This window comes from Gekko japonicus, unplaced genomic scaffold, assembly GCF_001447785.1.
Source record: "Gekko japonicus isolate JY-2015 unplaced genomic scaffold, Gekko_japonicus_V1.1 scaffold1958, whole genome shotgun sequence".
Taxonomy (NCBI): Eukaryota; Metazoa; Chordata; class Lepidosauria; order Squamata; family Gekkonidae; genus Gekko; species Gekko japonicus.
The window spans coordinates 67,841-85,680 of NW_015165878.1; the positions used below are offsets into that span (position 1 = coordinate 67,841).

The window sequence follows — 17,840 nt, forward strand, 5'->3', positions numbered from 1 at the left end:
GGGGGGGGCTCTTGTCCCTAGAGTTGCCAACTTCTGGGGAGGGGGGGGGGCGCTAGAGATCTCCCAGAATCACAATTGATCTCCAGACTATGTACATCACCAAATTGGTGTAGTGGTTATGAGTGCGGACTCTAATCTGGGAGAACTGGGTTTGAATCCCCACTCCTCCACATGCAGCTGCTGGTGTGACCTTGGGTCAGTCACAAGTTCTTTTAGAGCTGTTCTCTCGGGAGCAGTTCTTGAAAGAGCTCTCTCAGCCCCACCTTCCTCCCAGGGTGTCTGTTGTGGGGAGGGGGAGGAGATTGTAAGCCACCCTGAGACTCCTTCGGGTAGGCTATAAATCCAATCCCTTCTTCTCTTTTTATTTATCGAAAACAATTCTTCCACTCCCCCTGGAGAAAATGGCTGCTTTGGAAGGTGGACGGCATGGCGTTATACCCTACGGAAGTCCCTCTCCACCCTATCAGTCCCTTTAACAGTCGAGCCCAAGGAAGAATTTCAGAAAATGCAGCCTCGCTCTTCTCATCTGAACTCCGTCTTTTACTCAACAGCCACAGAAAGAGGAGGCCGTAGGTTTAAATACATTCAAATCTACCAAAACAGAGAGAAAACAGTACGGTTGGCATTCTGCCAATTTCACATTTACATCCTACATACTTGAAATTGAAAATTTAAAGGGATTGGATTTGAAAAGGCACCCTGGGGTAGGCAACTGTCCTAGTCTGTTGCAGCTAAAAGAAGATCCATGAAGTCCCTTAAAGAGTTTTATATGTTCTTACAGTAGCATATACATTTGTGGACTCAAAAGCCTAGTGGCACAGACTCAGGTATTTATTGCTATACAAGCCATCAGGTGTTGAGCCTTTAGCGTAGAGTGAGACCCTCCTTTTCTTTTAGACTGAAAACTGTAAAAGACACACATTTAAGTTTTCAAAATAAACCCAAAATACAATAAACCCTGATAACTTTTGTGACTAGCGCCGGACATCTGTAATTGACAAGCTGTGTTGCTTTGAGTTGGGTAACCGAAAAGGTTGAAACAAAGGAAGAGAAACCAAAATGTAGCTATGCATGTAGTGGTAACATGTATAATTTAATTATACCTTCCAAAGTGCTAAAATATCATTTAAAAACCACCATCTCGGTGTGAGTAAGGTCCATTCTGTGTATGATAAGTTTTATGTATATTTTTGTTAAATTTATGGAGTGCTCAGTTTGAATTTTACTATCAAGGAAGGCTTTTATCCGAAACACGTTTAGTATTGGGTTTTGTATATGGATATAATCTGTTCCTTTCATCCTGTATGTATACGACTGGACATTTGTCTTTATATTAGGATTAGGTACTCATATGCAGAACCATAGGAATGTGGTTTTTAAATGATACTTTAGCACTTTTGACGGTACAATTAAATTATATTTATTGATTGATTGTTTCAATTTATACCCCGCCCTCCTCACGAGCAGGCTCAGGGCAGCTTACATTAATCGGTACCCAGTACCATAAAACCATATACAAAGATAAAACATCTTAAACATTTAAAAAATCCGATGATTAAAGTGCTAGTCATAATCGTCATCTTTCAGTAATTACAATGGCATACTATATCGTGTGCAGCAGCTATTTCCAATTCAATTAGGGTTGGCAAGTGTGAATTCAGCCACAGCGGGGGACTCCCGGCTGGTGGCTGGAGCGCACGCGCGCACACCACATCCATGTCGCCCGGAAGTGACGCAGGCACGCGTAACCCTAACCATAGTTTTCCCTTGGATGACCGTGGCCCCGCCCCCAGCGTGCCCGCCGTGCCCGTGTCACTTCCGGGCAACGTGCACGTCGGGGTGGAGTTCCCCCGGGGCCCGATCCGCCGGCAGCGGGGAACGGGCCTACGCGGCGGGGAACTGTAGAAGGTCCCGCAGGGCCCTAGTCTCTTCCGGGAGCTCGTTCCACCAGTATGGAGCCTAGGCCTGCCAAATCTTGCCAAATCGCGGTGGGGGATCTGCATGTCATTGCAGAATCCTCGCCGCGGGGACGGCGAGACGCGTTGCACCGCTGTCGCCAGGACATGACGCTATGCATCGCTCTGGCAACGGGGGTTTTTCGGAGCCCCGTTGCCAGAGTGACGTGTAGCATCAGATCCTGACGACGGCAGGTGCAACGCGTCTTGCCGTCCCCGCAGCAAGGATTCTGTGAAGACCTACGATCCCCCGCCGTGACTTGGCAACCCTAATGGAGCCGCCACTGAAAAGGCCCTGGCCCTGGTAGCAGCAGGCCTGGCGTTCTTAGGGCTTGGGATGGTCAGTCAATGTTGTGACCTTTTGTACATCAGCACTACATGCAATGGCTATATTTTAGTTTTGTTTTCTTTGTCTCCACCTTTTGTGTTTATTTTCTCACGTAGGGTTGTGTCCCCCCCCCCTTTTTTTTCTTCCTCTCGGGTTGCCAGCTCTGGGTTGGGAAATACCTGGAGATTTCCAAAGTGGCCATTTTCCCCAGGTGAACTGGCTTCTATCACCTAGAGATGAGTTGTAATAGCAGGAGATCTCCAGCTACCACCTGGCGGTTGGCAACCCTATTTTGGTCGTACTTTCTTGGAGGTTGGACCGAGACCATCTGTGTGACCATGGATAATATTTAGCACCTGCAGATCACTTCCAAGTCTCCAAAGCATTCCAGATAACACCTTTTTGTGTTAATCAGTACAACAGCCCTTTCAGGTAGGCCAAGGTGGGCGAAGAGCAGCTTGTCGAAGGCCACCCAATGAACACCCACTCCCAACTGTGCCGTCCGATGCAGATACTTTCAGAGGGGAGCTGTGCTGGTCTACAGTGGAACAGTTCAGGTCGAGTTCAGGAGTACCTTCGGGACCAACCTGATTTCCCAGGATATAAGCTTCTAAGAGTCCAACGCTCTCTTTGTCAGACACGAAGGAAACTGACTCTCGAAAGCTCACACACACATACACACCCCTAACGTCTTGTTGGTCTGTTCGGTGCTACTGGACTCAGATCTGGCTAATCCGATGCAAAATTCCTCCGCTCTTAGCCTATTCATTTCATTTCAGTGGGCTTAAAGTAACTCTGCCTAGAAATCCACTACTGACCTCTTGGCCAAAAATTAGTTATTTAAACGAAACCCTTCCACCGATCCTTTTGTTTTTAAAAAGAAGGTAGTTAATGTTATGCATCAGCTTGCAGCTCCCGAACAAAGTCTGAGTCCAGCGGTACCTTCAAGACCAATAAAGTTGTGTTCTGGGTGTACGCTTTCGTGCGCATGCGCACTTGTACCTCAGTGGACTATAATGCCGTAAAGTTCAGCTTCCAAAGCAGCCATTTTCTCCAGCCAAACTGATCTCTGTGGTCTGGAGATCAGTTGGAATTCCGGGAGTCTAGGGTTGCCAAATATGTTTTGGCCGTCTGTAGCCGCGTGTGCGTCACCCGGAAGTGATGTCGCACACTGGGGGCGGGGCCACGCGATTTGAGGGGGGAACAAAGAGTTTTCCCCTCAAATGGCAGCCATTTGAGGGGAAAACTCTTTGTTTTCCCCTCAAAAAGGCCTAGGAGAGTCCCAGGTCCCACCTGGAGGCTGGCAACCCTAGGTAGAAGTGACCTTCCCCCTGTACTGTGCCGCTTTGGTTCAGGGCTAGGTAAGTCACTCGCTCTCCACCTAACCTACCTCACAGGGATATCAGGAAGCTAACCTTTCCTAAAGGTAAAGGTTCCCTTGCTCGAAAGCCAGTCGAGTCCGACTCTAGGGTTGCGGTGCTCATCTCCGTTTCAAAGCCGAAGAGCCAGCGCTGTCCGAAGACGTTTCCGTGGTCATGTGGCCGGCATGACTAAACACCAAGGCGCACGGAACGCTGTGACCTTCCCACCGAAGTGGTACCTATTGATCTACTTGCAATTTCTTGCTTTCGAACTGCTAGGTTGGCAGGAGCTGGAACTAGAGACGGGAGCTCACTCCATCATGTGGCACCCGGGCCCCGAACTGCTGAACTACTGACCTTCCACAGCCTGCAGTTCAGCATTTTAACCACTTGAGCCACCGCAGCTCTCCAACAAAAGAGGAGAGACCGGATTTATACCCCGCAAAAGACTCTCCAACAAAAGAGGACAGTGGATTTATACCCCGCACTTCACTACCCAAAGGAGTCTCAAAGTGGCTTACAATCCCTTTCCCTTCCCACAACAGACCCCCCTGTGACGTAGGTGGGTCTGAGAGAGCTCTCTTGAGAACTGCCCTTGAGAGAACAGCTCTGAGAGAACATGTGACTGATCCAGGGTCACACCAGCAGCTGCATGTGGAGGCGTGGGGAATCAAACCCAGCTCTCCCAGAATAGAGTCCGTGCTCTTAACCACTTCACCAAACTGGCTCTGTGAGGTGAGTTAGGCAGAAACAAAGTTTCTTACGCTCCCAGCAAATGAGTCGGGTGCCCAAAGCCTTTGCCTTTCCAGGTACGCCTAAGAGAAGAAATTAATTGCACAGCCCACACCTGGAAGACACATTAACCTGATCAGTGCTTCCAAAGTCCACTTCGTCTCAATGACTGGGTGTGCCGTTTCTCAAAATTATTTCCTGCACGGGCAGATGAAGCCAGCCCATGGGAGTACTCTATATAAAATAAAATAGCTTTGCATATTGTTGGCTGATTCCTACATGGCTGTCTTGCAGTTGAGTCAAATCCAGACTGCAGAAATAATAGAACTACAAGAAAGTGGACCCGTTTACCGCCAGTGTCCCAATCAGCAGGCTTGCCAAACTCCAGGTGGGGTCTGGAGATCTCTCATAATTATAGCTGCTCTCTACTTGGCAGAGTTCAGTCCCCCTGGAGAAAATGGCATCTTTGGAGGGTGGGCTCCATGGCATTATACCCCAATGAGGTCTCTCCCCTCCCTAAGCCCCGCCCTTCCCAGGTTCCACCTTGAAATCTCAAGGAATTCCCCAACTTGGAGTTGGCAACTCTACCGGCAGTTTTTTCGGCCTTTTAACCCCAGATGAATCTGAGCAGGTGAGCAAGCGGCCAATGCCTTTCCAGGCTGTGGAAACCAATCCCTGCCAACGAAATTGCTGTTAGCAGCACAGGGGCAGGTCAGGGTGGGCATTTTTCTGATCAGTTGGCAACTGTAGGGTCGTTTTGCTCTGGTGTCCGAAACCCCCCAGGCCACTCGAATGTGGGTTTAACACGTAAATAAAGAAACCAAACAACAGACAACAGCAGGGACAACCGGCTCAAGAAAAACAATTTCAATTTCGAGACCGAATTCCAGATGGCCGCGAGGAAATGGAGGATCGTATGAAAGGCATGTGCCCGACAGCCCGGGGTGGGATGTTTTGCACAGGCAGAGAGGAGGAGGAGGACAAGGGGGTGGGAAAGGATTTGCAGACAGGAACAGGCTGTCAATGAAAAACCCAACCACAAGCATTACCATGCAGGCTCATCCTCCTTCCTTCCCGCCCACTCGCCCAACAGTCTTACCCTATAAAGTAAACATGAAGGAGAAAGGCTTGGAACAGCAGAACTCGGAGGGAGATTAAAATACAAGTCCTGTTAACCCTTCAATGCCACACCGAGGGTGTTGGGTTTTTTTGCCGCTGGCTACCAGCTCCTGCCAACCTAGCAGTTCGAAAGCAAGACATTGCAGGTAGATAAATAGGTACCACTTCGGTGGGAAGGTAACAGCGTTCCGTGCGCCTCGGTGTTTAGTCATGCCGGCCACATGACCATGGAAACGTCTTCGGACAGCGCTGGCTCTTCGGCTTTGAAATGGAGATGAGCACCGCACCCCTAGAGTCAGACTCGACTGGCTTTCGAGCAAGGGAACCTTTACCTTTACCTTTTTACAACAGAACAAAGCAAATCCAGGAGAAAGGTTTGCCTATTACAGGACAGGATCTTGCCGTCCAGCCTCTAGTTTAATTATTCATCTGTCCTTCAATCAATCGTTGGAATTCAAATCGTCCCTCGCCCAGGGTCCTTCTGCCTCGTCATCATCAGCTGCCCCAGCTGGTTGTAACCAGACATGGCGACTTCCCGATGGTAAGGTTTTGTCCCTCAGCGGTTTTATAATTTATTTCTTTATTTGAATCGATTTGTATCCCGCCCTCCCTGCACAGCAGGCTCAGGGCGGGTTCCATCAATTACCATCTACAAGAACTTTAAAACAATTAAGTTACATCAGATTAAGGAAAGAATGCAACGATATTCCTACGTGCTTTTCGATGCCCCGGCAGGTGAGGCTTTTCAAAATGGGATTCCCAGCCCTGACCTGGATAGCCCAGGCAAGCTATTCAGGTCAGATCCCGGAAGCTAAGCAGGACTGACCCTGGAAATTGTTTGGAAGGGAAGCCTTGGGGGAATACCAGGGCCGGGAGGCGGAGGCAGGCCATCAAGCCACTCCTCTGAACATCCTCTGTGCCCCAGTAAGAGTCACCAGAGGTTGCCATGATTTCCAGGCAGGGGCATGCACACACACCAGGCGTCATTTCCTGCAGGAGCGCACAGGAGCGGAGCTCCGGCAGTAAAGAGCCCAGGGGGCGGGCACATGCAACAAGCCCCACCCCCTGCTCCCAGCAGCCCTCCGTCAGAGCAAGAAGCAGCCAAGTAAGCTGCACGTTCCCCCCCCCCTCAATAGCTAGCAATCCAAAACAGTCCAGTGGCACCTTTAAAACCAGGCTTTATTCAGGTACAAGCTCTCCCTCCTCTGCGAGGACAGAGCTACACATTCCCCCCCCCTCAATAGCTAGCAATCCAAAACAGTACAGTGGCACCTTTAAGACCAGGTTTTATTCAGGTACAAGCTCTCCCTCCTCTGCGAGGACAGAGCTACATGTTCCCCCCCCCCAATAGCTGGCAATCCAAAACAGTCCAATGGCACCTTTAAAAAGAGGTTTTATTCAGGTACAAGCTCTCCCTCCTCTGCGAGGACAGAGCTGCACGTTCCCCCCCCCTCAATAGCTAGCAATCCAAAACAGTCCAGTGGCACCTTGAAGACCAGGTTTTATTCAGGTACAAGCTCTCCCTCTTCTGTGAGGACAGATCTGCAGGTCCCCCCCTCAAAAAAGCTATTAATCCAAAACAGTCCAGTGGAGCCTGAGCGGTGGGTGTTGCCTTCTGACACACTTCCGGTGATGCCAGGGGGCGCGGCCTATGCAAATAAGTTATGCTAATGAGCTCCTGCACCTCTTTTTCTACGAAATGACCCCGACACATGCACATACACAAATGCAAAAAATACCAAAAAAAAATCTAAATTGGAGTACCTAGATGGTAAACATAGATTTGACCCACTGAAGGGGAGGCCCAATAGAGGGGGGGCATGCCCGCCACCTCAACTAAAGGCCTGGTGAGAGAACTCTTACAGGCCCTGCAGAATGGCAAAAGGTCCCACAGGGCCCTGATCTCATATGGAAGCTCATTCCACCAGGTAGGGACCAGAGCCGAAAAAACCCTAGTCGCGGGAAGATGGACGGGATGGAAACAACCAGGAGATCCAGATTGGCATATCATAAAGCCCTTCAGGGCTCATAGGAGAGGTGGTCTCACAGATATGCAGGCCCCTGGCCATATATATTCAATAGCTTGTGCAACTGTTTATTTGTATAACCCATTTTAAATTATGTTGCACCTCAGCTTTGGGGAAAGGGAGTCTGAAATGGTTCTTAAGTAAATACAACACATATTCAGACAGCTTAGATATGCGCCGCATGCCATACTTAGTAGATTCTAAGAGGGATAGATCACGAGATCTGCACCATACGGAGATCACATCACATGCAGCCTCCAAATCAGGGTTTTTAGAGGCCCACGGGGTTGTGCCTCAGTTCAAGGAATCTCAGGAGTTTCAGGGCCTGGTGGTGCAATCCTAAAGGGAGGTCAAGGGAAAGGTTCCCCCTGCTCGAAAGCCAGTCGAATCCGACTCTAGGGGGCGGTGCTCATCTCCATTTCCAAGCCAAAGAGCCAGCGCTGTCCGAAGACGTTTCCGTGGTCATGTGGTGGGCATGACTAGACGGCGAAGTGCATGGAACACTGTTTCCCTCCCACCGAAGTGGTACCTACTTATCTGCTTGCAATTTCTTGCTTTTAAACTGCTAGGTTGGCAGGAGCTGGGGCCAGAGATGGGAGCTCACTCCATCATGCGGCACTGGGGTCTCGAACTGCCGAACTACTGACCTTCCAGTCTGCAGTTCGGCATCTTAACCACTGAGCCACCGCAGCTCCAAAAAGAGAGGTACAGTCTTCCAAATTAATTCAAGGGAATGGGTCTAGAGGGACAGAACTTTGCTTAAGATAAATGTGCACAGGCGTCTTATATTTAAATAGTTAAGTGTGGTCTAATCTGTGGAAACCTAAATCCACAGATTGGGGCCATGCTGACTAAAAACAGATACTTCTGCAAACTATAGGGACCCCACCCCTAAGTTTGCAGAAAAACATGAAGACCTAAAAAAGAATTACACTGTCAAAGCCTCCCCCAAATAAAGAGTGTGTCTGCTCATGCACAGACAATGGACTTGTCTTTGTGCTGAAGAGGCGGCTGTCTCACAGGCCCCAGTTGTAAAATCAGTTATTCAGAAGGCAAAGAGTATACTTCTGTAAAATCAGTAAATCAGTAAAATCAGTTATTCAGAAGGCAAAGAGTATACTTCTGTGATCCCCCAGTATGCTGCTGTGGCTAGAGTGCCACACTAGGGAGACCTGGGTTTGAATCCTCACCAAGCCATAAAGCTCTCTCTTAGAATCATAGAGTTGGAAGGGACCTCCAGGGTCATCTAGTCCAACCCCCTGCACAATGCAGGAAATTCACAAATCTCCACACACATACACACCCCCAGTGAGTGACTGCTGTTCCACGCCCAGAAGACAAACTGATCAGCATTTCCCTGGGTGGGTAAGAAAGGGCCACGAGAACTAAGCACTGAGGCAACCCTTCCTGCCCTCCCTCTCAGGATCTGCCCAAGTTCACAGAATCCACATTGCTGTCAGATGGCCATCTGAAAACAGAAGAAGGAGAGCCCACCACCGCCCGAGGAAGCCTGTTCCACTGAGGAACCGCTCTGTCAGGAAGTTCTTGGCCTGGCCTGTTTCATAGGGTGGTTGGGAAGATGCAACAGAGAAGGGGAGAACCACGTATCCCTCCCTGAGGTCCTTGGATGCAGGGTGGGACAAAACTGTAATGGAACCAATAACAGTAGATACTTGGGGGTGAGGTTATAATCCTTTGAAACCCTGCTAATGCCCCGGTCAAACAGAGGGCCAGAAGTATCTGCTGTTGCGCTCTGAAGTTGGCCGCAGTACCCTCCGTTGGCCCCATGCAAAGACTTACGTGCTGACTAGATAGCAACTCCCACACAACTGGGAATCCACCACAAGGGGAAGGGCTGGCCAATCAGCAAACAGAGGCTCGAACAGGAATGACGGACCGACCTCAGCAGAAACTTCTCAACAGTTTCTAGGAATGGTGGGCTGCCTGCCCCCCCCCCATTACAGCTGATCTTTCCTGCTGACAAACGGCTTCACCAGCCTTCCTCTGAACTGAGCCCCTTCTGTTTTTTTCAGATGTTGGGCACTCCTGCCCAACGCTCCCTCTAAGCCGTGGAGTCTTGTGAGCAAAAATTCTACTTTGTGAGCTACTGGCATTAAAGCCGTGAGCGGGCAATTTGGCTGCTGCATAAATTAGTTTGCCCTGGAGCCATCCCTTCCTGAGCGAAGACAAAAATGTGTACGCCGGAGGCTTGAAAACTGTGAGCCAGCTCACACTAACTCAGCTTAGAGGGAACACTACTTCCCTCAATGCTGTTGGGTCATCGGTAGGAGCAGAACGGGGGGGTCACTTCATTCTCTGCAGTGCCCACTCTAACCATCCCATGGAGAGAAGGAACACCCCAGGTCTAGGAAGAAGTCTGGGATAACCTTGCATGACCCTACTGCCCACACCTCGCTGGGCTGCACAGAAGTTGCATGCGAACGGCACCAAAACTAAGAACTCCTTCCGAAGGACCTGCTGTTTGCCTTTGTTTACATCAACCGAGCTGTTTTGGTCATCAGAGGAAAGGGGGGCACCCTCTCCCCAGTTAGGTAAAGGTCCCCTTGCTCGAAAGCCAGTCGAGTCCGACTCTAGGGTTGCGGTGCTCATCTCCGTTTCCAAGCCGAAGAGCCAGCGCTGTCCGAAGACGTTTCCGTGGTCATGTGGCCGGCATGACTAAACACCAAGGTGCACGGAACGCTGTGACCTTCCCACCGAAGTGGTGCCTATTTATCTACTTGCAATGTCTTGCTTTCGAACTGCTAGGCTGGCAGGAGCTGCAACTAGAGACAGGAGCTCATTCCGTCATGCAGCCTACTCGGGTCTCGAACTGCTGAACTACCGACCTTCCTCAGCCTGCAGTTCAGCGTCTTAACCACTTGAGTTACAGGCAGGGAAAAGGGGGCCCAGCTGGGCAGAATTGCACCAAGTCATTCACAAATGCCATCTGTCTATACACGTCATAACTGTGGCAAGGATTTTGTATGCAAAATATTGGAGAAAAGAAGTTCTTACAAAAGAAGAAATTATCTACAAACGACTAGAAACGGCAGAGATGGACAAACTTACTTTACAATTCCAAGATAGAAAGAAGAAATCTTTGAAAAACCTTGGTCAAGATTGTATAAATGGATTGAGTGTATTTGCAAAGGTGCATACAATAATTTTGTATTATAGATACCAAAATGTTATTCCTTTTGTACTAGTTTACATGTGAAGGTGCATATAAGAATGATTCTATGTATGTAAAACAAACTGGATACAACTGGTACACGCTCCTGTATGTCTTTCATGTTAGTCTGTCTTGTAGACTGGCTTACTTATGTGTCTGTTCTTTCTTCTATGTAGAAAAGCGATAAAAACCTATATATTAAAAAAACAAATGCATCTGTCTCTGGAAGAAAGGGTTTGTAAGGAATTTTTCCCTGCTGCGTTTTGGAGTGGGACTTTCTTTTCGTGTATTTATTCGTTTTAACTTACTGTTTGAGTGGGAGCTGCCTAAAGGGCATTGTGCTAGGAACGTAGGTATACAATGTTTTAAATAAATACAGTTATTTAAAAAAAGAAAATTCACCAAGCCTACAGACTCATGGGATTTGAACTGCAACAAAGATTAAAGCCCACATCCTAAAATGTGCTTGCCATCAGTTAGATTGCTGCATTTGAATATTTACACATTATTTATTCAATTTAATCTATTGGAAGTTTCCCCTTTTTATGGCAGATGAGCAGTTTTGCAAAGAATTGTATGAATTGTGCCCTTAGCGCTGGTTTTCTAAGCTGCGTACCCGATGGTGTACATGAATAGCTCAAATTGTGTATGTGCTTGGCTTTGCTTCTGTAAGATGACTTTTACTAGAACTTTTTAATGTTAATGCCATTGCCTTTGCTAATTAAAATTTGCAGATAATAAAAAGAAACAAACGCCTCTGTCTCCGACAAAATCTCATCTATCTTTCTGCCTCCCTGCAGAGCAATTCTCTCTCCCTCTCTCTCTCTCTGCTTTGTTATGCTAAACCTAAAGGCCAGCCGAAACTACACATCTGCAACGTTTGGTCCCTCACAGGTGGGGAAATGAGAGCTGAGGGCGACTTGCACTTTGCAAAAAAAACAGGAAACTATTAAAAGAAATTGTCCAGAGCCTCAAGCTGACACATGCACTGGTTCGGGGAATGTAAGCGAAGGGTGAGCAATATTGCTTCATACCCTTCCCAAGCCGTGGGATGTTTTGGACAGGAGACAGTTCTGGATGACTGTGGTGCCTTTGGCAATAATCTGTATTAACATACAGGCTGGGCAGGTATTATGGGTGTTTACTGCTATGGTCTGAGGTCTCCCTCAGAGGCCCTGCTCTGTTTGCTCCCACTTTCTGGGGCCAAAAGGGCCTTCTCCGTGGTGGCACCCTGGCTGTATGTACATACATGCTATCAAGTCACAACCAACCTATGGAGACCCCCCAGCAAGGTGTTTTCAAGGCAAGTGGAAAGCAGAGGCGGATTGCCCTGGCCTTCCTCTGCAGAATCTTCCTTGGTGGTCCGGTCTCCCATCCAGTGTTCCCTCTAAGCTGAGCTAGTGTGAGCTAGCTCACAGCTTTTTAGCCTCCAGCTGACGGATTTGTGTCTTCGCCCAGGAAGGAGGGCTCCGACCAAACTAATTTATGGAGTAGCTAAATCGCTCACAACATTAATGCCAGTGGCTCACAAAGCAGGATTTTTGCTCACAGGACTCCACGGCTTATTTATTTATTATATTTATAACCCGCCCACCCCGCAAGCGCCCATCCAAGTAGCAACCCTGCTGAGCTTCTGAGATCGGATGGGATCAGGCAGCCTCAGGCTGCCTCCCCTCCCCGAGCAGGCATGGTGGAGTTGCAAAAGGAAGCATGGAGACAGAACGTAAATTGCCCCACTGTAATATTGTTCTTGCTTCCCCACTTCACACAGCCAAATCAGTTTCCTCTCAGCCAAAGTGAAACTGCTGCTCTTGTTCCGCTATCTATCGTTGACCCCCACCTTCACCCTGGGTTCAAATTTTAAAGAAACAAAAAAGGTGCTTTCCAACTCCAGGAGGTGGTGACTAATACAAAGATCTTGGCTGCAAAGAAAACACGGGCCAACGCTGTTCTTATGGGAACTAGTTAATATTGATCTTAGTGGGTACGTTTTGATTCACTTAACTTCGGTTTTACGATTTCCTAATATCTTAGACGAATACAAAGAGCTCTCCGAACTGATATGACTGCATTCCCTCTCCACTCTTTGTGACTGTGGTTCTTCCCATGTTGCAGATGGCAAACAGAAGGAAAGGGCCTGTTCTTAGCAGCATCTGGAAGAACATCTGCCAATGCTCCCTCTAAGCTGTGGAGTCTTGTGAGCAAAAATTCTACTTTGTGAGCTCCTGGCATTAAAGTCGTGAGTGAGCAATGGGTCTGCTGCGTGGATTAAGTTTGCTCTGGAGCCATCCTTCCTGAGCTAAGACTAAAATGTGTGAGCCGGAAGCTAAGAAATGGTGAGCTAGCTCACACTAACTCAGCTTAGGGGGAACACTGACATCTACTTTCCTACTGACACCTGAGATCAGACAGATGTCATGTTTCACCACTCTCCTCAAACAAATGCAACATCTCACTTGGAGGTAGCTCACCCAAAAACTCTTGGGTGTGAAACAATGTTCCCTCTAAGCTATGGAGTCCTGTGAGCAAAAATTGCACCTTGTGAGCTCCTGGCATTAAAGTTGTGAGCAGGTGATTTGGCTACTGCATAAATTAGTTTGCTCTGGAGACCTCCTTCCTGAGCTAGTACAAAAATGTGTGAGCCGGAGGCTAAAAAACTGTGAGCTAGCTCACACTGACTCAGCTTAGAGGGAACACTGGTGTGAAATTGACCGGCCCTGGGCCTTGACTTTAAACTGGTGCAGGCAAACAGACACAAAGACACACGCGCTCTTCAAAGAAAGCAGAAACAGGGAACAGTTCTGACGCAGAGCATCTTGCCCAAGATTTCTCAGCTCCAACATTCCAGCCACCTACAACAGAGGTAGATTTCATTTTTCACACAGTCACCTCGAACCACAGTCTCATGCAACGCTCTGGGAATGCACCAGTGCCCACACCCTGAGCTTCCCCGTTGATTTCAACGGAGGGGACAGTTCAATAAGCATGCGAGCAATGGGTGCTTGTTTCACAAGGCTTCCTTCCCCCATCAGAACGAAAGGGGGGGAAGAACAAACTCAGTTCTGCCGCTGTGTCATCCACAAAAAGAGTGTTCGGGTTGAGATGAAAACTGTTCTAACCCCCCTCCACCCTTTTATATTGGGTAGCTCAATGAACAGGTCAACCCAGTGTGTCACAGCAGTGGAGAAAAAAGGCAAACTCTGTGGTGGAGATTATTAGGAAAAGGGAAATGGAACAGCTAATATTACAATGTCCCTGGACAGAACTACAGCGTGGCCTCATTTAGAATACTGTGTGCAGTTCTGGTCACCGTATCTCCAAAGGGACATTGCAGAGCTGGAAACAGCACAGAGGAGGGCAACCAAGATTATTAGGGGGCTGAAGCATCTTCCCTATATGAGGAAGAAGACTCACCATTTTAGTATTTCAAGAGAAACAGTACAGAGGAGGGCAACCAAGATTATTAGGGGGCTGGAGCCCCTTCCCTATATGAGGAAAGGCTGAAGAGTCCGGGACTTTTAAAGAGATGACTAAAGGGTGACATAATAGGGGTTTAGAAAACTATGAACAGAATTAAGAGAGTGGACTGAGATAACGATTTTTCTCTTTCCTAAAACACTGGAACTTGAGGACATCCAATGGAGCTGGCAGGCCGTAGATTCAGGAGAAGCAAAAGAAAACATTTCTTTACCAAGTGGTTGAATAAAATATGGAATTCTCTGGCAGACAATGTAGCAATTATCACAGGCATCGACAGCACAAAAAGGGGATTAGACAGATTCACGGAGGAGAGATCTTTCAGTGGCTAGGGGAACCTCCACATTTAGAGGCAGCCAACCTCTAAATGCCAGTGCCAGGCGGCAGCATCAGGGGAAGTCCTCGGCCTCTATGTCCTGTTGTTGGCCCTCCAGAGGAAGTGGTTGGCCACCGTGTGAGACAAGATGCTGGCTTCATTGGCCCACTGGTCTGATGCAGGAGAGCTCTTCTTATATTGTAAGAAAAACCCAAACCTAACCCGTGTTACCTTTAAGAGATACTTGGCTTATTAGAAGAAGACTCAACATTTTAGTATTTCAAGGGAAAGAAATATATAGGTATTTCATGTTAAAGTTTTTTAAAAGAAATCCTTCCCCAGGGACACGCAAGCAGGGATGAGACAAAAGAAGGATTAGCGAGTTGAGATCACTGCATGGGGCTTCCTGGCAGACACACAGGGTGAGATCATTCAAACACCCCCCCCCCCAGTTGTTCAAACTATCCAGGAGGAAACGTTTGGGGGCCAATAAAAGCCCTTTGCAGACAAGCAGAGTTCTGTCTGGCTTCCCTCCCCCTCCCGCAAGTGGGAAGGAGGGGGGGGGTGTCAGTGACGTCATACCCAGAAGAAAAGTAAACTGATCTTACCTGTGCATTGCCGGGTAAACTCCTCGTAGTCGACGCCGCTGTGACCAGGCACTATTGTGGGCCCGTCGTACTTAAACGTCACCCTTGGAGAGGAAGCGCAGGGTCAGGCATTTCAAATCGACACCCAAGGGGTGCTCGATGCATAGGGGACTTTGACTAGACCTAGCTAATTCAAGGCTAATTCCAGCCTTTCCCATCAGTCTTTAAAAAAGAAAGAAAGACCCAAATGACTGGCTGAGGTGGGGGCGGGGAACGCAGCATCTATCCCAACTCTCTGCTCTCCCCTCCACCCCCCCCATACAACTGAGAGCCAGAGTGGTGTAGTGTCCGGAGACCCAGGTTCAAATCCCCACTCTCTCCTGGAAGCTTAGTGGGTGACCTTGGGCCAATCACCCTCCCCCCACCCCGCCTAACCTACTTCACGGGGTTGTCGTGAGGACAAAGATGGAGGAGAGGGGAGAACAATGTGCGCCGCTTTTGGGTCCCCCTCGGAGAGAAAGGCGTGGCATAGGAGAAATCAATAAATAAAAACAACGCCTATGGGGGAGAAAATGAGTAAGCCGAGCGATTCATCCATCCGCCCTCTCAACTACAGGATGTGGGCGCGCAGGGGCTTAGAGCAGGGAAGATGCTTCCCCCCCCTCCCGCCCCAGACTAGATTAAAAAGAAATGCCCCCCCCCCCGGTCAAACATCGCATTTTACCAGTTCACATCTGTGCCGTCGTCCCTGACAAGGTTATAGGCTTCCCTGCACGCCTCTTTGTCGATTTTCGTGGCCATTTCTTTGCCGGTGGGGGGGGGGGGTGGGGGCAGCGACCCTGCGAGGTTCAAGGAAGGGGGCGAAGCAGAAAAGTGCGATCCGGATGACTGGAGGCGGCGGCCCCCCCTCCTACTGGCGCAGACGGCGCTCCCTGTCTCATCCAGGCAAGGGGCGGCTGGCTGGTCCTCCGCCGGGTGGATTCTCTGATCTGCCTACAAGAGCCGCGGGTGGTGGGGGGAGATTCTCCGGTCTGTTCGCAAGAGCCGCAGGATTCCCGGAGGAAAGGACGGGGCAAAGCGAAGACGAGGCGAGCTGCTCCGCTCTCTGCAGCCGGACTTGCGCTCCCCTCCGCAGCCCTCGCCGGAATGAGCAGTCGGAGCGGCTCCGGCTTGCTTAACCCCTTCGCTGCCCGCCGGGGAAGTGCCGTCTCCGGCGCTGCCTCGCGCGTCTCGATTGGTCCTCTGGCCGCGAGGGGGCGGGGGCGGCTCTCCCGCTTCCCCGCCCCGCCTTTCTTCCCGCTTGCAACTCCCCCACCCCCTTTTTGGGGGGCCCGAACACCCCTCTCTTCTGCAACGCAGTGGTCTTTTCCTTGTCGCCCACTGCTACCCTTTCTTCTCCGCCTTGCAAAAGAGAGAGAGAGAGAGGGAAGCATTGCTAGGATTTCAATGCGGTGATGTAATAGATTCTCTCTCCCCCCCCCCCTCTTTTTGGCTGAAGCTGTAGGAAGCCTGTGGTTGAAATGTGTGTGCAGAGACTTGGGGGTGGATGGGGGGGAAGTCGTCTTTCCAGGAAATCTGAGGACCCCCCAGTTTGCGATGGAGTGGGCAGGTTGCTATGGCAACGAACCAGTCGGGAGCTCGAGTGCCAAAGGGAGGCATTTTCTTCAGGTGGGGGGCACTGGTGGGCTGGCCCGTAGCCAACTTGGGGCCCATGGGGCCTGGCCCCCTAGTGTTTCTTCTGGGCCCCCTCCCTCTCGGGCTGCCCCAAAGTGCTCCAACTTACCACCTGCATTGTACTTTCAATTAATTAGCTGGCGGGCCCCTGAGGCCTCCTCCCCCAAAATTCCCTAGCTACGAGACTGCTGGTGGGGTTCTTCAAGACCCGTGGAAACAAACATGGACCCTTCGGGGCCAACGCTGAAATCCTTAGGAACATCTAGGGCAGGGGTGGCGAACCTATAACACAGGTGCCAGAGGTGGCACTCAGAGCCCTCTCTGTGGGCATGTGTGCCATCGCCCCAGCCAGGCCCAGACCATCATTAAAGTGTCGAATTCTCGGCCAAATACTTTTGAGAAAATGAAAGCATTTGGGATTGCTTTCCTTACTTTGTTTGGATCCTCTTAAGTCAATGCATGACTTGTTTTTTCTAAAGTAAAACCTCAGTATTCAGGTTAAATTGCCGTGTTGGCACTTTGTGATAAATAAGTGGGTTTTGGGTCGCAGTTTGGGCACTCGGTCTCTAAATGGCTCGCCATCACTGATCTAGGGTAACGGGTAGCAACTCAAGGGGTGCCACCTCCAGGTGGGGCCTGGAGATCTCCCAGAATGGCAACTGGATTCCCAGAGGAGAGAGATCAGTCCCCCTGGAGGAAATGGCTCTTTTGTTTTTTTTCCAAAAACAATTTATTAGTAGGAAATGGCTCTTTTGGAGAGGGGGGGGGAGGCTAGGGTATTATACCCTGCTGAGGTCCCTCCCTCCCTTCCCCCAAACCCCGCCTTCTCCAGGCTCCACCCCCAAAGCTCCAAGAATTTCCCAACCTGGAGTTGGCGAACCGTAAGCGGCCCTCTGGCAGAGAATGACCTCCCCCAGAGCCTGAGACCCTTTAACTGGACATGCCTGGGGACTGGATGCTTGCTCCTTCTACACGCAGAGCAGCGATCGGTCTCCTCAAGCTGCAAGGTTGCTTCTAAACCTATTGAAGCTGCTGCCTTCTACTGAATCTGGCCGTAGGTCCGTCTGGCTCAGTTGTGCCCCTTGCAGTGAT

General features: G+C 49.6%; 1 protein-coding gene across 1 annotated transcript in view; it reads right to left on the reverse strand.

Moving 5' to 3' along the window:
• Positions 1-16,330, reverse strand: part of COTL1 (coactosin-like F-actin binding protein 1) — a 25,517-nt gene extending 9,187 nt beyond the window's left edge. Inside the window, exons 1-2 of the mRNA XM_015411282.1 lie at positions 15,799-16,330; positions 15,096-15,178 (exon numbers count right to left, since the gene is read on the reverse strand). Coding sequence (XP_015266768.1) covers positions 15,096-15,178; positions 15,799-15,875 — 160 coding nt within the window. The 5' untranslated portion in view covers positions 15,876-16,330. The remainder of the gene's footprint in view (positions 1-15,095; positions 15,179-15,798) is intronic.
• Positions 16,331-17,840: the final 1,510 nt, after the last annotated feature.